The following is a 21241-nucleotide window of genomic DNA, read 5'->3' on the forward strand; positions in this document are numbered from 1 at the left end:
GGGTCTATCACTCAATGAGAAAGTGACTATTATATAGGGCTCAACACATTGCAGCACAAAGTGGCAATGTTCCTACCATAGAGGCCTTATGTGTTAATAGTCACCCAAAATACCCAACGCAAAGAACAGAATGCACATACATGATCATTTGAATGTGTTTTCCACAAAATGCCTACTGCTGATAAAATTGAAAAAAATTTCTGCTGCCGAATACCCTTCATGCTAGCCCAAAATGTTTTTTTGTGTGTGTGTGTGTGTGTGTGTGTGTGTGTGGACCTCAGACGTACCCTTCCCCCAACGTGTCAGACTGAACTCTATACCCAGATCTAGACAATAGCTGGACAATGGGAGATGCTTGGGGTCGTCCTGCAGTCAGCTGATCAGTGACAAAAACAAAGAAAACCTCTGGCTTCAAAGCTAAACTCTATCATGTACCTTAATGCACCAACACACACGAACAGGATTTTTCTAGGGTTTGTGCCTTTGAGGATTGTCTTGTAATAATTTGTCTTGTAAAATAAGTAGCTCTATGCTTCATAGAATTTATACCTAGTCCAATACCTAGTCCAACAACCTGTCAGTCTACTCATAAAGGAAGGGAAAAATCTGAATTTACTTGTGAGCGTGAGAGGAAAGGAAGTGCCTCTTGGTTTGTTTGAGCCCCTGGTGAGAGTGGTATATTTTATTGAATTCATGAGCCTGGGGTCAGGTTGTCAGGGTTATGGGGGAGGGACAGAGATGGGGTCTGCCAAAGGTTGAAATAAGATGTAAGGCTGTTTTTTTCTAACAGAGAGAGAGAGAGAGAGAGAGAGAGAGAGAGAGAGAGAGAGAGAGAGAGAGAGAGAAGAGAGAGAGAGAGAGAGGCATTGCACCTCTGCCTGACCTACTGGCCCATTCAAAGGACTTTCAACGCAGGGGGACCCAAGACACTTAAGCCAATGTTATAAGGGGGAGAGCAACTGGTCTATACTACACATCCAGACCTCTTCGGTAGATTTCAGAGGAAAAGGACTGTAGCCTCTGTTGGGTAAGTGGGAGACAGATTCATTCAACAACTGATTACAGGGTCACATATTTGTAGCACATATTTGTCTGCATTCTTATTTTTTTTTACTCTATTTCTTTCTCTGAATGTATTACTTATCAAATTATTATAAAAAATGATGTACTCTACTGCTTGAATCAGTTACCCCAGCATGGTTAACAGCTGTATTTCAGACACAGTGAATGTTATCTGCTATGACAGGAGGCACATCACGTTAATGCCTTTTTAACAATACCACACACAGGCCTCAATGTGTAAAGTAATTTTAATGAGATAATACGACAATTTCCTCTAACAAGTGTTTTCAGCTTTTTCATATCTGTTTATGTGTGTGTGTGTGTGTTTTGTGTCAGAGTTAGTGAGTGTCCATTAGTGAGTGTCCATTCTCCCCAATTAAGGTGTCACCAACATCCTGTGGCACACATCTGTGTCAATAGCTGTCTAGCTGTGGGTAGCATACTATAGCACCGATTGCATTTTGCTAAATGAAAGCAGCAATAACGTAGTCCCTCTCTACTGTAGTGACTTCACTACTACTGTAGGTTAACTCCAGGTGTGTTAGTAGCAACTCCAAACTTTCCACAGGGCTTAGAGAGGAGCAAAGAGCAAGGCTTTCAACCATGGACGGTCAGTGCAGACAGATACACATGGCACTGATGTAAAGCAAGCCCTGTTTAAGGTACCTTTAGGTATCACAGATCACTTAAAATGGTCTGGTCTTCTGCATTCCCTATAAATCAAATCAAATCCTGAAATGACATCTGTGAAGAAGCAAACAGAGACTGAGAAAGAGAGACAGAATTTCCTGCTTTAGGTTTTGATATGCTTGGTCAGCACCCATGGGAGAAGTTTCCCAATCTACGTTTTTTTTAATCCACCAGGTGAGTCAGCACAGAGTCAGTGGTTCCAACTCTTTCAGGAACAGCAGCTATGTCCACAGCAAACTCAAAGGCAGCTGACATCCTACTTTCTAGGGGTTGAACTGTGGATGAAAGGATGTCGTTACACAGCTGTACGCTTTATTGCAGTTTCCTGAAAAGTTGGAACGGGTAGCTATGATCACATAGCTTTTCAGTTCCCTCCCAGAAAATTATCAGTAAGGCCTACAATATTGTGATTGAATTATAACACACACACACACAGACTAACAAGCCATCTACCGCCAATAATGTTTATATGCTCGTTTAGAGTGGACATCCACACTACTGTAATGTGATGCTGGTATTATTAGGCCAGCTAGTAGTCGTTGTACAGTAGTTCAGCTCAAGCAGTGCCAGTAATATCCCTTCCTCAGCGAAATTGGAAGACTAAACCACTATTGAAATTTAAGGGGTGTAATCGGAAGCAAATATCAAACCAAAAAAGCCACAGAAAGATATTAGTATTGCTTTAACATACACATTTCACCCCCCATTCATTAGACCACTGACATAGATGTTTTATTGATCAGTAAGACAAAGTAGCCTAAACATTGACGTCAATTTCGAAACGTATCGCCCATTTCCCGTAGAATAGAACGAGCAGTGCTGAACTCGTAGCATCTCGGAATACTTTATCTACTTGGAAGTTGGAACTGGGCTCAATGCCGAACATTTAGTGACGTAGGCCACATAGGATTTTGCACGAAATATAATATGTTGTCAGCAAGAAAACTGCTGGAACATTTCCATCAGAATGATATGTTTACCAAGAACTCGGCAGAGTCGTCTATCTCGTTTTTTGTTTGAAACCACACGGGTGGAATAAACCGGTGTCCTGGGACCTGAGAGAGTCGAGTGCTACAGGTCAGAATCACTTGGTCAACTAAGTATGGCTACATTTCGAGCGAGTAGTGTGATATTATTGCCCAGTTCGTAAACTGTGTCATACACTGTAACGTTATATTGTGTTTGGCTACATTGTAGTAATACGTAAACGCAGGACTGTGAAACTAGCTCTTGCTAACTTTTGTCGGCGTTTACCGCTACAACGTGTGCTCGAATGCGTTTGTTAAATGTCGTATTCATATAACGTTAACGTTAATTACTTCACAAGCGTATTCGTTTAATGATAATCATTTAGACAAATCACATTGTGGTTAACTGGCGAGCTGGTTTGGTTTTACATTTGAGTGTATTGTTCTATTCGGATCGTGTCAAAGGCAGCAGACATTGACACCAAAAACTTGAATTGCATTCAGTCCGGCAGAAATGAGCGTTTGGATCATAAAAGTTTCCTCTCGCGACCTCTAGGCCTACAAGCCAGTGTTGAATACAATTATATTTTTGACTTTACCGGTTTTCCATGTGGCTGGGTTTTTTCAGGTAGGAATGTGAGACAATATAGCCATATGAAAGTATAATGACCAACTTTTCAAAGCGTTTGTAGTGCATCCAGAGTTCTATCACCGGAATCATGCTCACAAGACAAAAAAAAAAAAAAAAAAGCATGCATACATGCCAATAAAATGGTTATGTGCATGCTTCATGTGATAGAAATCTAAGCACACTAAAAGCACTTAAACGTTTATTTAATTATACTTTCCTGTGTGTATATATTGTCTTACATTCCTACCTGCAAAAGGGCCAACCGCACTGGACAACCGACCGGTATGGTAAGTTAAAATATCATTTTATCAACCATTTTGGCTTGTAGGAGGCAATTTTCCAAACAAATGTGACTGTGAACCAAAGGTATCAGTCTGATTTCCAGGCAAGGTCAAATGCAGTCATCAGTATATGTCTACATGGACATGGACCGAAATAAGATATATAATATCCCCATGCATTGTCAGTCAGTTTTGTGTCTGTCTCTTTGCCTATGTGTTTATTTGAGTCATTTTACTGTAGACCTACTAGGGCTGCCCCCCCCCCCCAAAAAAAATAGAAAATATTGTTGGACTGAAAGTCGTCTATAATTAAATATTATTAACGTGTATTTTTCCATATAGACACAACCTATGTGTTTCAATAAAATAAATGATATGCATTGAGCTTGTCTGATGCTTTAAGATGACCATTTGATGAATAAGACCAATTCCTTAAGAGGGTGCCAGAGATCCAGATAACCTAAATAAAAAACTTAACCTGACCCAACCTCCTCCTGGCTTTTGCAGACTGCCATTACTCTCCTGAAGTTGCTGGTGATAGGCTACATGAGGAGGCTGCAACCTTTTCGTGAAACAGTTTAATTTAATTTGTAATAACATCTCCATATCTCAAAATCATTGTAATGTGGTTCATCAAAATTCTATCTAAATGAAAATGATACTAACCTAAAAAGGTACTTCCATTGCCAACTATGTAAAAATAGCCTAAATAAAGCCAACAAATAAAAACATTGCAGCCTGCAGGTAGAAAAAATATATATCCTAAAAATAAATATCCTATACATCACATGGCCTGTCTGCAGCATACCTGATACATTGTATTAATTTGGGTCAGGCACGATACTTGTGCTAGCAAACTTGAAACATTGTATAAAATATTCTGGGCCCTCAGTTTCCAGCGGCAGTGAGCTTGTGACAGACAAAGCTGTAGGCTATTTTCACAAAGGATAAGAATCAGTGCTTGACTTGGGCAGGAGCTAACCGGAGCTGAGTACCGGCACCGCAAATTTTCTCCTGCTTAAGCTCTTGTTCCTCTTATTAGCTCAAAAGTATTGTAGAGCTCATACAATCTAAGTATAAACAGTACCAGTACCCAAAATGACAACTGGAAACTATTTCAGTCCAAGTCCAGCACTGATGAGAAGTAATCAGGTAGACCTATTTTATGATGTTTCCATTGGATCAGAGCATTACATTTATCCCTTTCACGGTTAGAACCAAAAATCTCAAATTTGGACTCATCAGATTAAAGGACAGATTTCCATCGGTCTAATGTCCATTGTTCGTGTCTCTTGACCCAAGCAAGTCTCTTCTTCTAATTGGTGTCCTTTAGTAGTGGTTTCTATGCAGCAATTTGACCATGAAGGCCTGATTCATGTAGTCTCCTCTGAACAGTTAATGTGGAGATGCCTGAACTCTGAAGCATCTATTTAGGCTGCAATTTCTGAGGCTGGTAAACTAATGAACTTGTCCTCTGCAGCAGAGGTAACTCTGGGTCTTCTTTTCCTGTGGCGGTCCTCATGAGAGCCAGTTTCATCATAGTGCTTGGTGGTTTTTGCGACTGCACTTGAAGAAATGTTCAAAGTTCTTGAAATGTTCAGGATTGACTGACCTTCATGTCTTAAAGTAATGATGGACTGTTGTTTCTCTTTGCTTATTTGAGCTGTTCTTGCCATAATATGGACTTGGATATTTTACCAAATAGGGCTACCTACTGTATACCCCCCTACCCTGTCATAACACAACTGATTGGCTCAAACGCATGAAGGAAAAAATTCCACAAATTAACAAGTCACACCGGTTAATTGAAATGCATTCCAGGTGACTACCTCATGAAGCTGGTTGAGAGAATGCCAAGTGCGCAAAACTGTCAAAGGCAAAGGGTTGCTACTTTGAAGAAGTCTTTATACCCTGTCGAAACTCTTTGTTTTGGTTACTACATGTTTCCATATGTGTTATTTCATAGTTTTGATGTCTTCACTATTATTCTACAATGTAGAAAGTAGTAAAAATAAAGAAAAACACTTGAATGAGTAGGTGTGTCCAGACCTTTGACTGGTACTGTGTGTGTATATATATATTTGTTACTGCTCGACTAAAACAATCTTGGTCGACCAACAGCCTAACGACTAATTGGGGTCAGCCCTAAGGCTTACATTTACCTTTAATCAATCAATGTTAGTAGAGTACCAAAATGTAATTTTAAATGTCCCTCTATCTTACATGTATACCCTGTCATGTTGGATGGTAATTTCCAGTATATGTGTGCCAATCAGTGTGTGAAAGATTTGCTGTCGATAACACACCCACTCTTGCTCAAGGGTAATTATTACACAACACAGTGAGAAATTGTTTTTGTGAGGGCACCTAAGAGACAGTATACAGTAACTAAACATACCCTTTCATTCAGCAATAGCTTACTTTGGATCAAGGCCAAATTTATATAGTCTATACAGAGAAACTAACTGGAGAGACTGATTCCGTTGGCTGTTTTTTTAAAGATCTGCATTGTCATTGTGTCTCTCTTCCAGGGCAGAGAAGGTGGTCATGGGGTTAGCGCTTCACACTCTCCTGGCCCTGACTGGCCAGCTTCCCTGGCTGCTGCTCCTGGCTCTGCTCGTTCCCAGGAATGTCCTCCGAGCTGAAGAGCTGAAGCCCACTAGATGGCCTCTGTTCTCCCAGAAGCCTTTGCTCCTCGCCTGGAATGCCCCAACGGAGGACTGTGGCCCCCGGCACGGTGTGCATTTCCCGCTGGAGCAGTTCCAGATCGTAGCTTCGCCCAACGAGGGCTTCGTCAGACAGAACCTCACCATCTTCTATAAGGATCGGTTAGGGCTGTACCCGTATTACGAGCGTGACGGCACCGCGGTGAACGGTGGAATCCCTCAGGCCGCCAGTCTCACGCAGCACCAGGAGAAGATGCCCGAAGGTGTGCACAAATACATACGCGAACCAAACGCCAAAGGCCTCGCCGTAATTGATTGGGAGGAGTGGCGTCCGCTGTGGATCCGCAACTGGGACGTCAAGAACGTGTACCGGGACCAATCCCGGAAACTAGTGGCCAAGAAAAACCCGGATTGGCCCCCGGAGCGAGTGGGGAAAGTGGCTCAACAGGAGTTTGAGCTGTCGGCCCGAAAGTTCATGCTGGAGACCCTCAGGCTGGCCAAGAGCCTGCGGCCTAACCAACTGTGGGGGTTCTACCTGTTCCCAGACTGCTACAACCACGACTACCGGAGTGGCCTGAAGAACTACACAGGCCGCTGCCCTGATGTGGATGTGGCCCGTAATGACCAGCTCACCTGGCTGTGGACTGAGAGCACGGCTCTGTTCCCTTCCGTCTACATGGGCACGGTGCTGCGCTCCACCACGTTCGGGCGCCAGTTTGTCCGGAACCGGGTGAAGGAAGGGATGCGGCTGGCTTCGGCGGGCGACGGGGTTGCACGGCCCGTTTTCGTCTACACCCGGCCTACGTATGCCAATGAGCTGACTCCGCTGACTGAGGTGAGGGCCGACGTCGTCTAATTCTGTACCTATAGATATTAGGCTACTCACCACAACAGTAGTTTGTGCTGTGCAGAAACCTGATATCACTGTTATTGTTATTCCAGTAAGAAGTCAGCCAGGCGCACAGTAGCTTTTGACATTCTCAGCGGACTGTTACTATAGCTGATTTTCTCATTTTATTCTTCTGTGGGTTTTATGGCGGACTACAACCCAAAAAGGTATATTGCCGCAACCAACTGGACAGGTTGAAAACAAAAACGAGGTACAAAGAAAATCCATATGTGATAGTTTCCCTAACTTAATCCACCCCCCAAAAAATAGTACATTGACATAAACAAAACTCCCACTTCTTCCTTCTTTCAAATCTCCATATCTTCCTTCTCGGGTTCTAGGGCCTGAGAGGGTGGTATGGCTTGTGTCAATATTCCATGGAACTCCACCGCATCCACAATATCTACCTACCTGGACCTTCTCTCCACCTTGGCATTGCCATTAATACCATAGCTATAAAGGCCACAAAATCCACCTTCTTAACCTTTAAAATATCTGGGTCCTGTTGGTGAAAGGCAACCCCTGCAGCCTGCATTGAAGGCCTATCCACCACCATGGACTCTTCAGGAGCACCATTCAAACCCCCAACCATTAACAGCTGCTACATATGAAATGCTCTGGACAGCCCTGCATTTGGACACCTCATTCTCTTTTACCCTTGTCAGGCAATCGAAATATGTAGCTTCATGGTTCCCACCACAATTGCAACATGTCACATTTTCCTCACTTTTAAAAAGCACGATATGATCTTTTCCACAACTTGGACATTTCGGGCTTCTCCCTTCTGCAAAAACTTGAAACATGTCCAAAAGCTTTACAATGATCACACTGCATTGGTCTTGGGATAAATGCTCTGACTGACTGTAGTTTGTATATCCCAACTGCAGGGAGAAACTCCATATAATGTAACTGCCATATAGACTGTTCATTTTTTTCACCATTCACCACACGATTCATCCGACGTGCATCAAGCACTCCAGGAATATAACCCCACGAGACGCCAGCTATAGCCCCCTTTAGGGGTGCCCTGTTCCGAAGGGACACTTCCAACTTATCAAATCGGGTGAGGCGCAACGAACGTTCCTTTCTGATCCGCAGAAGCACAAAAAATCGAAACAAGCCTGCCTCTCGTGAACCTCACAGCCTTCACTTTACCCATTACTCTCTCCACCAGTTTGGATAGCTCAAATGGTTTCTTCAAGATTGGTACTCTGCTCAACTGCTCCTCATTAACAAACCATGTTCCTACAAGATACGAAGGGACATTCTCATCACTGTACATTACTTTGCTCCGTTTTCCATTCTTTTGGACAATACTCCAATTCTCCTTGATTTTACCGCCGTTGGATTCAGAATCCACTTCATCGTCCACTTCCGCCATCTTTTTCCAGCCTGTTCGAGTCCGCTTTCTTCGTCAATAAAAAGATGCACTCAAAAGCCACCCTTAGCATCTCTGGTCTTCTGCACCCCAATGCATTTTCTTAGTTTAGTGAGTGAGTGAGTGAGTGAGTGTGTGTGTGTGACTGCATGGCTGCGTTTAGACAATTCTGATATTTTTTTCACTAATTGGTTCTGACCAATCAGATCAGCTCCAAAAAAGATTGGATGTGGAAAGATCAGATGTGATTGGTCAAAAGACCAATTAGTGAAAAAAATATCAGAATTGTGTAAACGCAGCCATGCAGTCTTTTCTCTGTATATATATTTTCTACTATGTTATTGACTTGTTTATTGTTTACTCCATGTGTAACTCTGTGTTGTCTGTTCACACTGCTATGCTTTATCTTGGCCAGGTCGCAGTTGCAAATGAGAACTTGTTCTCAACTAGCCTACCTGGTTAAATAAAGGTGAAATAAAAAGTGGGGGGGAGATGCAGCCAATCACGTTTCCACAAGAGCATCAGTGTGCGGTCTTTCTGAGCGATGTGGATAATCACAGACCGGTTCCTTCTGGTCTTGCAAAGCACTGTGTTACTCTTGACAGGGCCTAAAAATCTAACGATCCATCATCAAAATGCTCTCCGGTTTTTAAACAGGGTTGATGAGAGGAGCCTCCCTGTGAGCTGTCAAGACCACATACCGTGTTAAAGGCTTTATACCCTGTCGAAACGTTGGTTATAAAATGACTGCATCTGCGCTCCTAGAATGTGCCGCTCTCCTTTTTTCTCTCTTTTTTAAAAATATATTTTTTAAAGCCCATGGCTTACATAATATGTCAGGTGTTAAATATAGAACTCACACACTCGTGTCCAGCAACAGAGTCGCCTGTGTTTCCCCAGAAACCTACATGTGTCTGTCTGTCTGTGGTTTCGCCAACTTTCCAATAACACACACGTGCAGATAGCGGGTGTGCGTGCACATAGCGGCGCACAAAATACTGTCTCAAGCAACTGATTCTTACCCAAACTAGAGTCACAAATGAATTGATAGGCTTCTAGACTTTTATAGTTGTTAGCTGTTGTTCTGTACATGTAAACAGAACTGAAAAATGACTGGTAGCAGGATTATACAGTGTACAAAACATTAACACCTTCCTAATATTGAGTTGCATCCTATTTTGCCCTCAGAACAGCCTCAATTCGTCAGGCATGGACTCTACAAGGTGTCAAGCACTTCACAGGGATGCCGGCCCACGTTGACTCCAACGCTTCCCACAGTTGTGTCAAGTTGGCTGGATGTCCTTGGAGTAGTGGACCATTCTTGATACACACAGGAAACTGTTGAGCGTGAAAAACCCAGCAGCGTTGCAGTTCATGACACACTCAAACCGTTGCCCCATGCACCTACTACAATACCCCGTTCAAAGGCGGTTACATCTTTTGTCTTGCCCATTCACCCTCTGAATGGCACACATACACAGTCCATGTCTCAATTGTCTCAAGGCTTAAAAATCCTTCAACTACACTGATTTGAAGGGGATTTAACAAGTGGCATAAGGGATCATAGCTTTCACCTGGTCAGTCTGTCATGCTCCTAATGTTTTGTACACTGTCTATATATCGTATATACATGTAAACAGGAGTAATAGTGACCAGTAGCAGGATACATGGATACTAATGGCAATCGATGAACAACAGCGTAGTGGTAGTAATAAATCAAATCAATAATATTTTTAGCTGCAGCAGCGTAGGTATGAGGGGGAGCAGTAGTTCGCCATTCAACAGTGTTATGGCCAGGAGATGGAAGCTGTTTAGGAGTCTGTTGGTCTGAGCCTTGATGCATGTCTCAGGTGGCTGGAGTCTTTTGGCAATTTTTGTGTCTGGTGGTGATGTTGGAGAGGTTGGTACTAGTGTGTATATCTGACTGGATGAATGGGGTGCTGTCAGGCAGCCGGGGCGTCAGTGTTTACTTTCCCACTGGACCACTCTTCACACAGACACACTGGATGGGAGACGGACCGAGACGTTTTTTTGCGTGCCGGAATATTCTGAATGAATGAGGCGTCATGGTTAGCCTACAGGCCTGTTCGACTCCATGCTTAATTTCTTTGTTAGAGTGTGTCTGAACTGACGACTCCATGATATAATTGCCCTAGATCTCTCCATGTTGAACGAGTGTGTCGGCGCGGAAGAATGTGTGTGGGAGAGTGACGCATCTGGTGTCTGTGTTTTAAATCAGGGTGTCTTGAGAATAGATTGGATGATTCAGAATGTCGAGTATAATGGGAATGCGTCTCATATGGCACCCTATTCCTTAGATAGTGCGCTACTATTGACCAGAGCTCTTTTTTATTTAACTAGGCAAGTCCGTTAAGAACAAATACTTATTTACAATGACTGCCTTGTTCAGGGGCAGAACGACAGATATTTACCTTGTCAGCTTGGGGATTCGCTCCAGCAACCTTTCGGTTACCGGCCCAACACTCTAACCACTAGGCTACCTGCCGACCAGCTCTATGAGTCAAAAGTAGTGCACTTTGAAGGGAACAGGAGTGCCATTTGGGACGTAGACGTGAACTGTAAAGGGCGTGGGTGAGCTCAGTTGGTCAGTGTTGACTAAATGATGACATGTTCCTGTTCATAGAGGGCAGGGTGTGTGTTTCAGATTGATTACGTTCAACGTCATAGTGGTCAGCCACTGACTGAACTACAAATCACCTTACGTTATGAATGACCACTCATTTATGATTTGTAGATCTGTCAGTTTGTGGTCGCTGGCTGCAATGTAGTCGATCTCAAACGTGGCCAGTGTGTTCATAATGTGCTGCCGGACTGAGTGTGTGTGTGTGTGTGTGTTTCTGCAGACAGACCTGGTGTCCACCATTGGGGAGAGTGTAGCCCTGGGAGCAGCTGGGGTCATCGTCTGGGGAGATCATACCTACGCCAGCAGCAAAGTGAGTGTTCTCCTTCGAGCTATTTTGATCACGAATAGATTATCCATAGTCTAGTTTGTCATCAATCTGGTGTTCGCCTCTGTAACGTACCTACAGCACCAGCAATGTGAGTTCTCCCTGAAAATTCCCTATTCCTTATAAAGTGATTCAAACTATTCATTATCTATGAATGACACCATTTGGTGTGCTTCCCAAATGACACCCTATTTCCTACATAGTGCACTACTTTTTGACCAACGCCCTGCCCTGTAGGGAAATAAGGTTCTATTTGGGACACACCCCTATTTGACAATTCATAGATTATGCATGATGATTTTGAGTCATCAGTCTGGGGTGTATTCATTAGTCGCAGGAACCAAACTGAAGCCAACAGCGAAAACAGAACGAAACTGGGAGGGACCAACATGTATTTTTTTCAATAGAATCCGGTTTCTGTTGCAAAACGTTTTCTGTTCAGAGTCAACGATTTCCATTGTAAAACGTTTTGCAACAGACAACGGAATCTGACTAATGAATAACACCCCTGGTGTTCCCCTCTGGAACAACTATATCCTGTCCGTCTATCCACAATTTAAATGTTAACATGTGTTTGTCCATTCTGAGTCTGCACCCGTGTTTCACTCTCTCGCTCTCCTCCCTCAGGCCAGCTGCTCCAGTCTGAATGACTACCTACGCGGTCCGCTTGGACGGTACCTGCTTAACGTCTCTACGGCAGCAGAATTGTGCAGCCAGCAGCTGTGCACCTCCCATGGCCGCTGCCTCCGCACGCTCTCAGACACTGACGCCTACCTGCACCTCAACCCCCTCACCCACAGCATCAGCGTCCAGGGGGGCAGGCTGAAGGTGACAGGTCAGCTAGATCAGGGGGAGCTGGCTAGGTACAGGCAACACTTCCAGTGCCAGTGCTACAGCGGGTACAAGGGCGAGGGCTGTGCCCAGAGAGAGCTGGGGAAGAGTGCTGCCGCCCCTGTCTGGGGAGTCTGGTCTGTGCTGACCCTGTTGCTCCCTCTGGGGCTTCTCACTCTGCTCCACTGAGGGAGGCGAGCAGGAGCTGACTACGTGCAATATGGGGGGAAACAACCACGCCTTGGTCCTGGCCTCTGCTGGGCCTCGGGGATTCCTGGTTGGGGATGGGCTCTAGCTGCTCTTTGGGACTGATCCATATGGAGAAGAGGACATGGGAGTGTCATCTGTCAACAGGGTGAAGGAGGGGACTGAAGATGCTCCTCAGTATCCTTCAGTTACCCACGCAAGCTAAAGGGACAGCATGTGAAGTGGGAAAACAATAGGCCTTCTATTTTTTACTTGATGTTTTTATTGTGAGTGCTGTGAGGTAGAAAGGAAGGTCTATGCTGGACTGGTCTATCCCTCCCTTCACCAGAGCTAGCAGCCAGAACTAGAACTAAGATGTCTGTAATGTGTATGAATGGTGACCTCAGCTGTATATTGAGTGTGTCTGTGTGAAGTGTTTCATTTAGAGGTTGTAAGGTTACTACGGGCGGCAGGTATCCTAAAGGTTTCTAGATCGACTCCCCGAACTAGGTAAAGGTAAAAGGTTCAAATCCATCTATCTGCCCCTGAACAAGGCAGTTAACCAACTGTTCCTAGGCTGTCATTGAAAATAAGAATTTGTTCTTAACTGACTTGCCTAGTTAAATAAACAAATTATAAAAACTAGTAAGGATACTACTAGTAAGGTTATGACTAGTTTGTTAGAATGTTCCTCTCTCTCCCGCCTTATGTGGAACTGAGGGAATTGAGAAACCTCAACAGAAACTAATGCACCACACAACAAGAATGCTACTTTTCGACGGAGACTGTTCCACTGTGAAGCTTTTGTCCAAAGAGACCGGCACTGTGCTTGGATAGTCCTACCTCTCTCGGCTAGACGGCTATACCTTCACCCAGCTCTGATCTAGCAGAACTGCAGATAGGACAAGGAAAAACGCAATCTTTTAAAAAAAGTTTATCTTTTTGTAACAATCTCTTTTTCTACAACCTTATTTTTTTAAAGTCTAATGTTGTGGTGGAAAATAACTGGAATATTTGGAACTGACTCTTGAATATTCATGAGCTTCAATGAGGCTTAGCATTGTGGCAAAGAATTCCTTTAATCTATATAGCTGTCTTTCTGTGTCACGCGCACTGCTTTTGCAACATTGTAATCACATTAGCAAGAAAGACTCATCTAATCATTTTCAATTCATATTTTTAGCCAACCTGTTCTTTGACATTTGTGAACAGACATCGGCACAGATGACACGGTATGCCAGTGTGTAGTGCCTTTTCGAAAAGTGTGTTTGGCCTAACATGTCTGTCGTCCTTATTCTGGTGCCTCTACCATCAATCTTTTGTAGATGTTATTTGAGGGTCTGTGAGGATTGCAAACCAAAACTGAAAGCACTTGTTTTGCTCATTTTGCCATTTGTTTCTACTCTATTCTTCCTTCTGTTGCCTGAAACCAAAATTCCTTCGAAAATGGCTCTGGCCTCTCGTGCGTGGTTTTTATCTAGAAGGAATACAGCTTTTGTCAATTTACTTTTTGTAACAGGTTTAGGATAACTTACACAGCAGGTTAGGAGAATTAGGTGGGTTTGCTGAAATGCACAAAAAATCTACTTTGACATCAATTTCACAAGCTGTACCCCATCTAGACATGACCCCCTGGGTGCTTTTTCAGGGGACCACAGTCAGACCTCCAGGGGGCTCTGTGTTGGTCAACTTCACTGCTCTTATTTATGTCCCAAACATGCTTCTCATTTACTGTCACATGTGGATTGGATGTAATTAGTAGTTATTTACATTAAACTTGAAATATAAAAAGGTTCTCAATGAATTTGAATTTATGCTGTTCTGTCATTATTTACATCATGGTGAGTCAGTTTAATCACTTGCCACGTGTTGCAGGGTGAGCTGTTTCAAATGTTTGTGCCCCATGAATGATCAGTATAGAGAACTAAATTGAGTTTTTGTAGGATTTTACCATGTCATCATAAAAACAACTATAACATTGTGATGTTATCATGTGAGGGCTTTTGCCACTTGGTAGCTGTTCCTTGGGCTCCTCCCCTCTGCCTTTTTACCTTTTTTTTTCCTCTCCATTTTTTTTTCTTTCTTCCAAAAAGCAATATTGGGCTGAGAGGACAGAGTGAGCCTTGTTTTATAACTAAAACCAGACTGAGCCTCTGCTTCTTTAGGGACCCCCCCCCCCGTAAAAGTTGATCCAATGTTTTGGCACATGTAATACCATTGATGTGTGTACAATTGGAATATTGAAGGGAATGTGTGGACAAGATGTGAATTCCATGTATCAATAGATTATACTCTGAACAAAACTATAAATGTAACTTGTTGGTCCCATGTTTCATGAGCTGAAAGAAAAAATCCCAGAAAAGTTCCATATGCACAAATTTGTTTACATCCCTGTTAGTGAGCATTTCTCCTTTACCAATATTATCCATCCACCTGACAGGTGTGGCATATCAAGAAGCTGATTAGACAGCATGATCATTACACAGGTGCACCTTGTGCCGGGGACAAAAGGCCACTTTAAAATATGCAGTTGTCACACAACACAATGCCACAGATGTCTCAAGTTGAGGGAGCATGCAGTTGGCATGCTGACTGCAGGAATGTCCACGAGCTGTTGCATGTTCATGTCTCTACCATAAGTTGCCTCCAACATTTTTTAGAATTTGGCAGTAAGTCAAATTCGCCAGCCCAGGACCTCCACATCCAACTTCCTCACCTGCGGGATCGTCTGAGGGTTGCTGAGGAGTATTTGTCTGTAATAAAGCCCTTTTGTGTGGAAAAGCTGATTCTGATTGGCTGGGCCTAGCTCCCCAGTGGGTGGGTCTGGCTGCGCCCCTGCCCAGTCATGTGAAATCCATAGATTAGGGCCTAATGAATTTATTTCAATTGACCGATTTCCTCAAATTAACTAACTCAGTAAAATCTTTGAAATAGTTGCATGTTGCATTTGTTTTTCTTCAGTATATGAATGCTTGCAAGACTGCTATTAGTTTTATTTTATTTAATAAAAACATGTCATAGTGGCAACATATTGTAATTAAAGCCATTTAAAAGTTAGGCTTTTCACAGGATCTTTATTCCCGGAATATAAAATGCGTACATTCACAGGAAAATATGTATCCTTACTTTTTGGGGACATTTTCTGTGCCCTTGTACCAGTTGTTTTAAGAGGGGAAAAACAAAGACTGTGACATGCCAGATCTGTGGATGGTGAGGGTTGAACACAAAACCATCCGAGTCTAATCTTTCCTTAATATAGAAGCCTGGGCCACAAAAATGTTCTGTGATCTCCACCATGTGGACACTTGGGAACAGAAAGGAAAGTGATTCCTCTTTATTACACAATCTTTTTTTGCATGTAATTGACATGTGATTCATTGTTCACTTTCAAAGTAATACAAAAGAGTAAGAACTATACTACAAAGTATGCATGCAAGCTTCCTAACTGCTACTATAACAATAACAGTATGTTGAAGGATATTTGGAGATATGAATGGGGGGGGTTTATATGATACAGGAAACAAGACAAAATCCATCATTTTGATGTTATAATTTTCATTGTGAAAATGCATGACAATACAAGATACAGCAAGCCATAGCTCACTAGAGCTGGACGATATGGACCAAAAAAAATTGATGCAATAACGATAAAATCGCACGACAAGTTTAACGATGTGCACCACCGTAAAAAAAAGATTGTTTAGTACTACTTCTCCTAGTTTGATGGTTGTAACCATCAATTGTCCCCTTAACAATCACCCATATTAGCAAACGTATTTAATTTCAAATGTCACATTTCTCTAGTATAGGATACTTATCTTAATGAACGATATCAGCTCAATCCCTGCGATATGCGATCGGTGTCGATCATTTTCAGTTTATCGTCCCAGCTCTACAGCTCACTGTATACAAAAACACACCAACGAGTTCTACAAAATAAAATGAAGTTTCACTTCTAAATCGGTCAGGTTATCAACACCAAAGTAGGTTATTTAACAGTCCCATACCGGAATGAATCCATTTTATTTCTTTGTACACAGCAGTTTAGTAGACGGTGCCGCTTTAGATAGTAAATTCCCCTGAAAGTCTTTTTACAAACGTAGCAGATATGTTGCTGCTGCTTGGAGTGACTCTGGATAAGCTTTAGTAGGGCCGATGCTTCAGATCGACGCAGTTTCCACTTGGATCTCTCAGAAAATCTGCTCTCCTGCTTGGGCGTTTTGTGGCGGTGAGTGTTCAGGTATTCCAACCACTTGTTCCTGTGATTTCTTTCATGCTTCTTGAGGTTGTCTGCCCGGTGGAATACTTTGTAACACATTGAGCATGAGAAGGATCTTTCAGTGGAATGTGTGTGCTTGTGGCGCTTCAGATGATCCGCCCGACCGAAGCTTAGGCCACATGACTCACATTGGAACACCTTGCCAGCCTTAGTGTGAGCGTGATACCTATGTCTCCTGAGAGCGTTACGGTCCTTGAAACTTGTACCACAAGCTTTACAAAGAAAATGTCTTGATATGATGTGCATTTTACCGAGGTGGGTGTTAAGGTCCTCCTTCCGCCCGAATGTATCACCACAACAATGACAAAGATGAGGTTTCTCGTTGGTGTGCAGGCTCTCATGCCGCCTCAGGTGCTCGCGCCTCTTGAACTTCGTACCGCAATTTGAACAGACATGGGGAGTTTTATTCGAATGGATCATTCTGTGTTTTCCCAGATTTTTCACTGTACTAAATGTCTTGCCGCACCGGTGGCATGTATAACCGCCTGGTTCTGGGTGAGCAACTTCACGATGCAACATCAGTTCCTCTTCCTGTTCAAACCGCTTCCCACACTGCTGGCAGGCGTGGTTTCTCACCTGATGAGTCTTTTCATGTGTACGCAACTCTCCCGGATCCCTGAATTTAACACCACAATCAGAACAGACAAAGGAACTGCCAGAATGAGAATAGCTGTGGCGCTTCAGGTGATCCTTTCGGCCAAAGTGTTGGCCACATTCCTCGCAGTGGTACACCTTGGATGCTTTCCTGCGGTCTTTGCGATCCTTTAAACACTTCCCGCAAAATGTAAACGAAACACGATATAGGAAATATCCCCCACAATTCTTGCAAATGAATTGTCTCGATCCATCCTCCTCCGTCTCTCCTACACTGTTTAAGTTTATTTCAGGTTCCTCCTGACTTGTTGACTGATTGTCAACCCTTCGTGTCTGCAAGCCTTTCAAGGTGTCTTTAATGATATTGCCAACCGCTTTAAGGATTTTGCGGTACTGGTCTGGGTGTATGTCCCTGGCATGATTCTCAAACTCCAGTCCACTGGTGAGCTGTAGGACACAGAGTTGACAATAGAAAACATCCCCATCTTGGCTCACCCTACCTGCCTCTATGAAAGCCTTTACATGCTTACGCAGGTGGAAGCACTTGTGCTTTTGGAAAAGATCTGCCTTTTCAAAATGGCGGTCACATTCACAGCACATTAATGCATTTGTGTTTTTATGCAAGTTATTTTTCAGATGATAAATGTTCTGGTGCTTGTTGCGAGTTGTTTGCTTGTTGAATGCTCTACCACAAACCGGACATCTAATATTTTCTTTCGCTTCTGGTCCGTGCTTCTGTTTAGGAGGCACTCCTTCACTTTTGCCCTGTGCCCAAGCATGTCTTTTCTGGTGTTTTTGGTAAGATTTGAAAAACTTAAAAATCTTCCCACAGTCCAGACAAGGAAATGGAGGAGAACGTTTCGTGTCAGGCGTTTGCTGCTCAGCGGAAGATATTACAATACATGCATCCTGATCATTAGTATCTTCACTGTTCTTCCTGTTTTTCTTGTTGGCCCTTACGTGAGTTTCTGTGGCATCTTTCCTATTGCCTTGAAGATGTAGAATAATCTTGGAAGTTGAAAGTTTCCTCTGTTTTTTGTGGCTTCTTTTGGTTCTCGTGATCCTGTGAGTCTTCTCGTGCTTTATGAAAGACGTTACGTATTTGAACTCCTTACCACAGTGCTTGCAGGTGTGAAGGCCTTTCATTTTCTTGTTGACACTTAGGCCAACCGCTTTGATCGACTTACCCTTTCTTCTTCCTCTCGTTCTTGGTACAACGTGAGTGTCCTGGTGCTTTGTAAACGAAGTTAGGTATTTAAACTCCTTTCCACAAGTCTTGCAGGTGTACAGGGCTTTTATATGAGTTTCCTCATGTTTTCGGAATGAAGTTAGATATTTGAACACCTTCCCACAAGTCATGCAGGTGTGCAGGGGTGAGACACCTTCTGTTTCCATTGACTTGGCCTTCTGTCTTCCTCTCTCACTTGCTACATCACATATTGAGTGAGAGCTTATCAAGTGCTGCTCCAGCTCCGGTTCGCTAGTGAAGGAGGCTTCGCAGGCATCACAGGGAAAGAACTGGAGTTCCACATTTGCAAAACCTTTACAAATGACAGAAGCAACAAGGACAACGTTTAAATGCTTTTGACCTTGTATGTATTTCTAGAACAGTTAATAACCCAGTTAAATGGCAAGTTAGCCCAACCCACAACCCAATAGCCTTGCTGTCTTCTCTTACCATGCCCATCATCATCATCCTCATGAAAGTCAGCATTCATCTCCATGTCCAGGCTGCCATGGATACTTTCAGGTAGATTGCTGTCCTTTACCGCGAGAACAAGCAAGTCTGGAGAGACGTCTGAGATCTCCAAGGTCATGATCTCACCATTGGCATATCCAGATAGTGAGCTAGGAGGGTCCTCCCTCTCCAAATCAATGGACTCCATGTTATCGTCTTATCCTGAGCGCACATACACACACACACAAAATAATTCTACAAACAACTATGTCTTTAAAGATGTTAGATAAAGCTGAATGCAAGTGTTCGGGGACCTCAAATTGCCTGGCTACTTGGACTCCTTGCTCCAGCCAAACGCTACACCTCGATAACACCTAGAGCGTCCACGTGCAAAATGATACACTGCCTCATCTGGATATGTGTGCAACAAAAGTTCAACATTCACCTTCTGCTACCGTTTCTGTAAAGCCGTCTACGCATACTTTTGATAAATCCAACTTGTATGCACCACACAAAACAAACTGCAACTGCCTCTGCAACGCAGCATTCTATTGGAAATGAATGTTGAACAACACGATCACACCAACAGCAATTTTCGTTTTGGTACCTGGTGCAAATGTTGGATTTATCGAACGTATACATCAAATTGTATGCATAGACGGCTTGACAGAAATGGTAGCAGGGGAGTGTTGAACTTTTGTTGCGCACACATATCCAGATGATGCTGCATACCATTTAGCGCAATGACAGTGTGTCGCCTCGATCATACCGACAGCGTTATTGTGCAAAATTGTACACAGCATCATCTGGATATGTGTTCATCAAAAGTTCAACATTCACCTACTACCATGTCTGTCAAGCCGTCAACGCATACAATTTGATGTATACGTTCGCAAGGCAATCGCAGCGTTCCATTGGAAATGAATGTACTTGTGGTAGCTAGTTAACGAACGACAGAGCAGCGGGAAATATTGTAGTGTGTGCCGTCCGGCTAGATCTCAAATGTTATCATGGCCAAATTAACTACATTATTTGGTTTGACTTAACTTACATGTTATTTGGATTGTTATCTAGGTTAACTAGCTGTGGCTAAACTTCGCGGATGTTGGCTTTAAAAAAACGAACCATTGTTTCAGTTTTCAATCCAACTAGACTACTCTCAAGGTGAGTGACTATCTATTAAAATACCAAACTTCCGCAGAGAGCCTGAGCGCACGATAGCTAATAATTTCACTAATTTACCAGATACAAACCTAAAACAACATCGAATCCCTCCGTTTGCTATCTGCAGTAGCTACCCCGCCATGTTGTCGTGCAGCCCACAAATGTGTTCGATTAGAAACAGTGTAATTGTTGGACTTGATCGATATAAAATAACGTTCTCGTCACTAGATCTCGTAGATGTAATTTTTAATAATTAACTAATTATTTGATAACAGTTACTCAACTATATTAATTTGCTATATTTTTTTAAATGTACCTTGAATTGATTTGGAACGAAAAAAACGCAGAATAATAATTCCCTTTCGGAATTATTTATTCGAAACACACTTTATATATCTGCTTCTGCAAACAGCAGAGTCAGTGCTGTTCAAAATCTTTGGGACACGTTTGTCTACACTGTGCGTTTTTGATATTGTACTATATTTAGTTTACTTTAGACGCATGGGATTACTGTTTCATTATTATTTTATTACACATTTCTTGAATCAATCATGTGAATACATTTTCAAATGATCAGAACGTAATCATATTTTGGAATACACTACCGGGCAAAAGTCTTAGAACACCTATTCATTCAATGGTTTTTCTTTATTTTTACTATTTTCTACATTGTAGACACATGGAATAATGTAGTAACCAAAAAAGTGTTAAACATATCAAATGTATTTTATATTTGAGTTTCTTCAAATAGCCACAATTTGCCTTAATGCCAAGAGTGTGTGAAGCGGTCATCCTCTCAACCAGCTGGAATGCTTTTCCAACAGTCTTGAAGGAGTTTCCATACATGCTGAGCACTTGCTGGCTGCTTTTCCTTCACTCTGCGGTTCGACTCATCCCAAACCATCTCTATTTGGTTGAGGTCGGGGGATTGTGGAGGCCATGTCATCTGATGCAGCACTCTATCACTCTCCTTCT

At 42.8% G+C, this 21241-nt stretch overlaps 2 protein-coding genes across 3 annotated transcripts; one reads left to right on the forward strand and one right to left on the reverse strand.

Moving 5' to 3' along the window:
• The first annotated feature begins 953 nt into the window (after positions 1-953).
• On the forward strand, positions 954-14361 carry LOC112214719 (hyaluronidase-2-like). Of its 2 annotated transcripts, none has more exons than XM_024373695.2 (4): positions 954-1027; positions 6164-7133; positions 11430-11519; positions 12162-14361. In XM_024373695.2, the coding sequence occupies exons 2-4, from the start codon at positions 6180-6182 to the stop codon at positions 12552-12554; spliced, it is 1437 nt and encodes a 478-aa protein (XP_024229463.1). In that variant the 5' UTR covers positions 954-1027; positions 6164-6179; the 3' UTR covers positions 12555-14361. The 2 variants fall into 2 exon arrangements, with proteins under 2 accessions (XP_024229463.1, XP_024229455.1); XM_024373687.2 differs by lacking the exon at positions 954-1027 and adding an exon at positions 2482-2829.
• Positions 14362-16086: 1725 nt separating this feature from the next.
• Positions 16087-20437, reverse strand: LOC112214714 (zinc finger protein 11-like). The gene is made up of 3 exons (XM_024373672.1): positions 20356-20437; positions 19103-19324; positions 16087-18965 (listed from the first exon to the last, which is right to left on the reverse strand). The coding sequence occupies exons 2-3, from the start codon at positions 19308-19310 to the stop codon at positions 16540-16542; spliced, it is 2634 nt and encodes an 877-aa protein (XP_024229440.1). The 5' UTR covers positions 19311-19324; positions 20356-20437; the 3' UTR covers positions 16087-16539.
• Positions 20438-21241: the final 804 nt, after the last annotated feature.

The sequence above is a fragment of the Oncorhynchus tshawytscha genome, linkage group LG02 (assembly GCF_018296145.1).
Source record: "Oncorhynchus tshawytscha isolate Ot180627B linkage group LG02, Otsh_v2.0, whole genome shotgun sequence".
NCBI classification, from domain to species: Eukaryota; Metazoa; Chordata; class Actinopteri; order Salmoniformes; family Salmonidae; genus Oncorhynchus; species Oncorhynchus tshawytscha.

Bases quoted from the DNA above. Each gene is read 5' to 3' on its own strand.
- LOC112214719 (XM_024373695.2), top strand. From the start codon at position 6,180: ATGGGGTTAGCGCTTCACACTCTCCTGGCCCTGACTGGCCAGCTTCCC. The intron at 7,134-11,429 runs GTGAGGGCCGAC...GTGTTTCTGCAG, and splicing joins AGCTGACTCCGCTGACTGAG to ACAGACCTGGTGTCCACCAT. The intron at 11,520-12,161 runs GTGAGTGTTCTC...CTCCTCCCTCAG, and splicing joins ATACCTACGCCAGCAGCAAA to GCCAGCTGCTCCAGTCTGAA.
- LOC112214714 (XM_024373672.1), bottom strand. From the start codon at position 19,310: ATGGAGTCCATTGATTTGGAGAGGGAGGACCCTCCTAGCTCACTATCT. The intron at 18,966-19,102 runs GTAAGAGAAGAC...TCATTTGTAAAG, and splicing joins GGATGATGATGATGGGCATG to GTTTTGCAAATGTGGAACTC.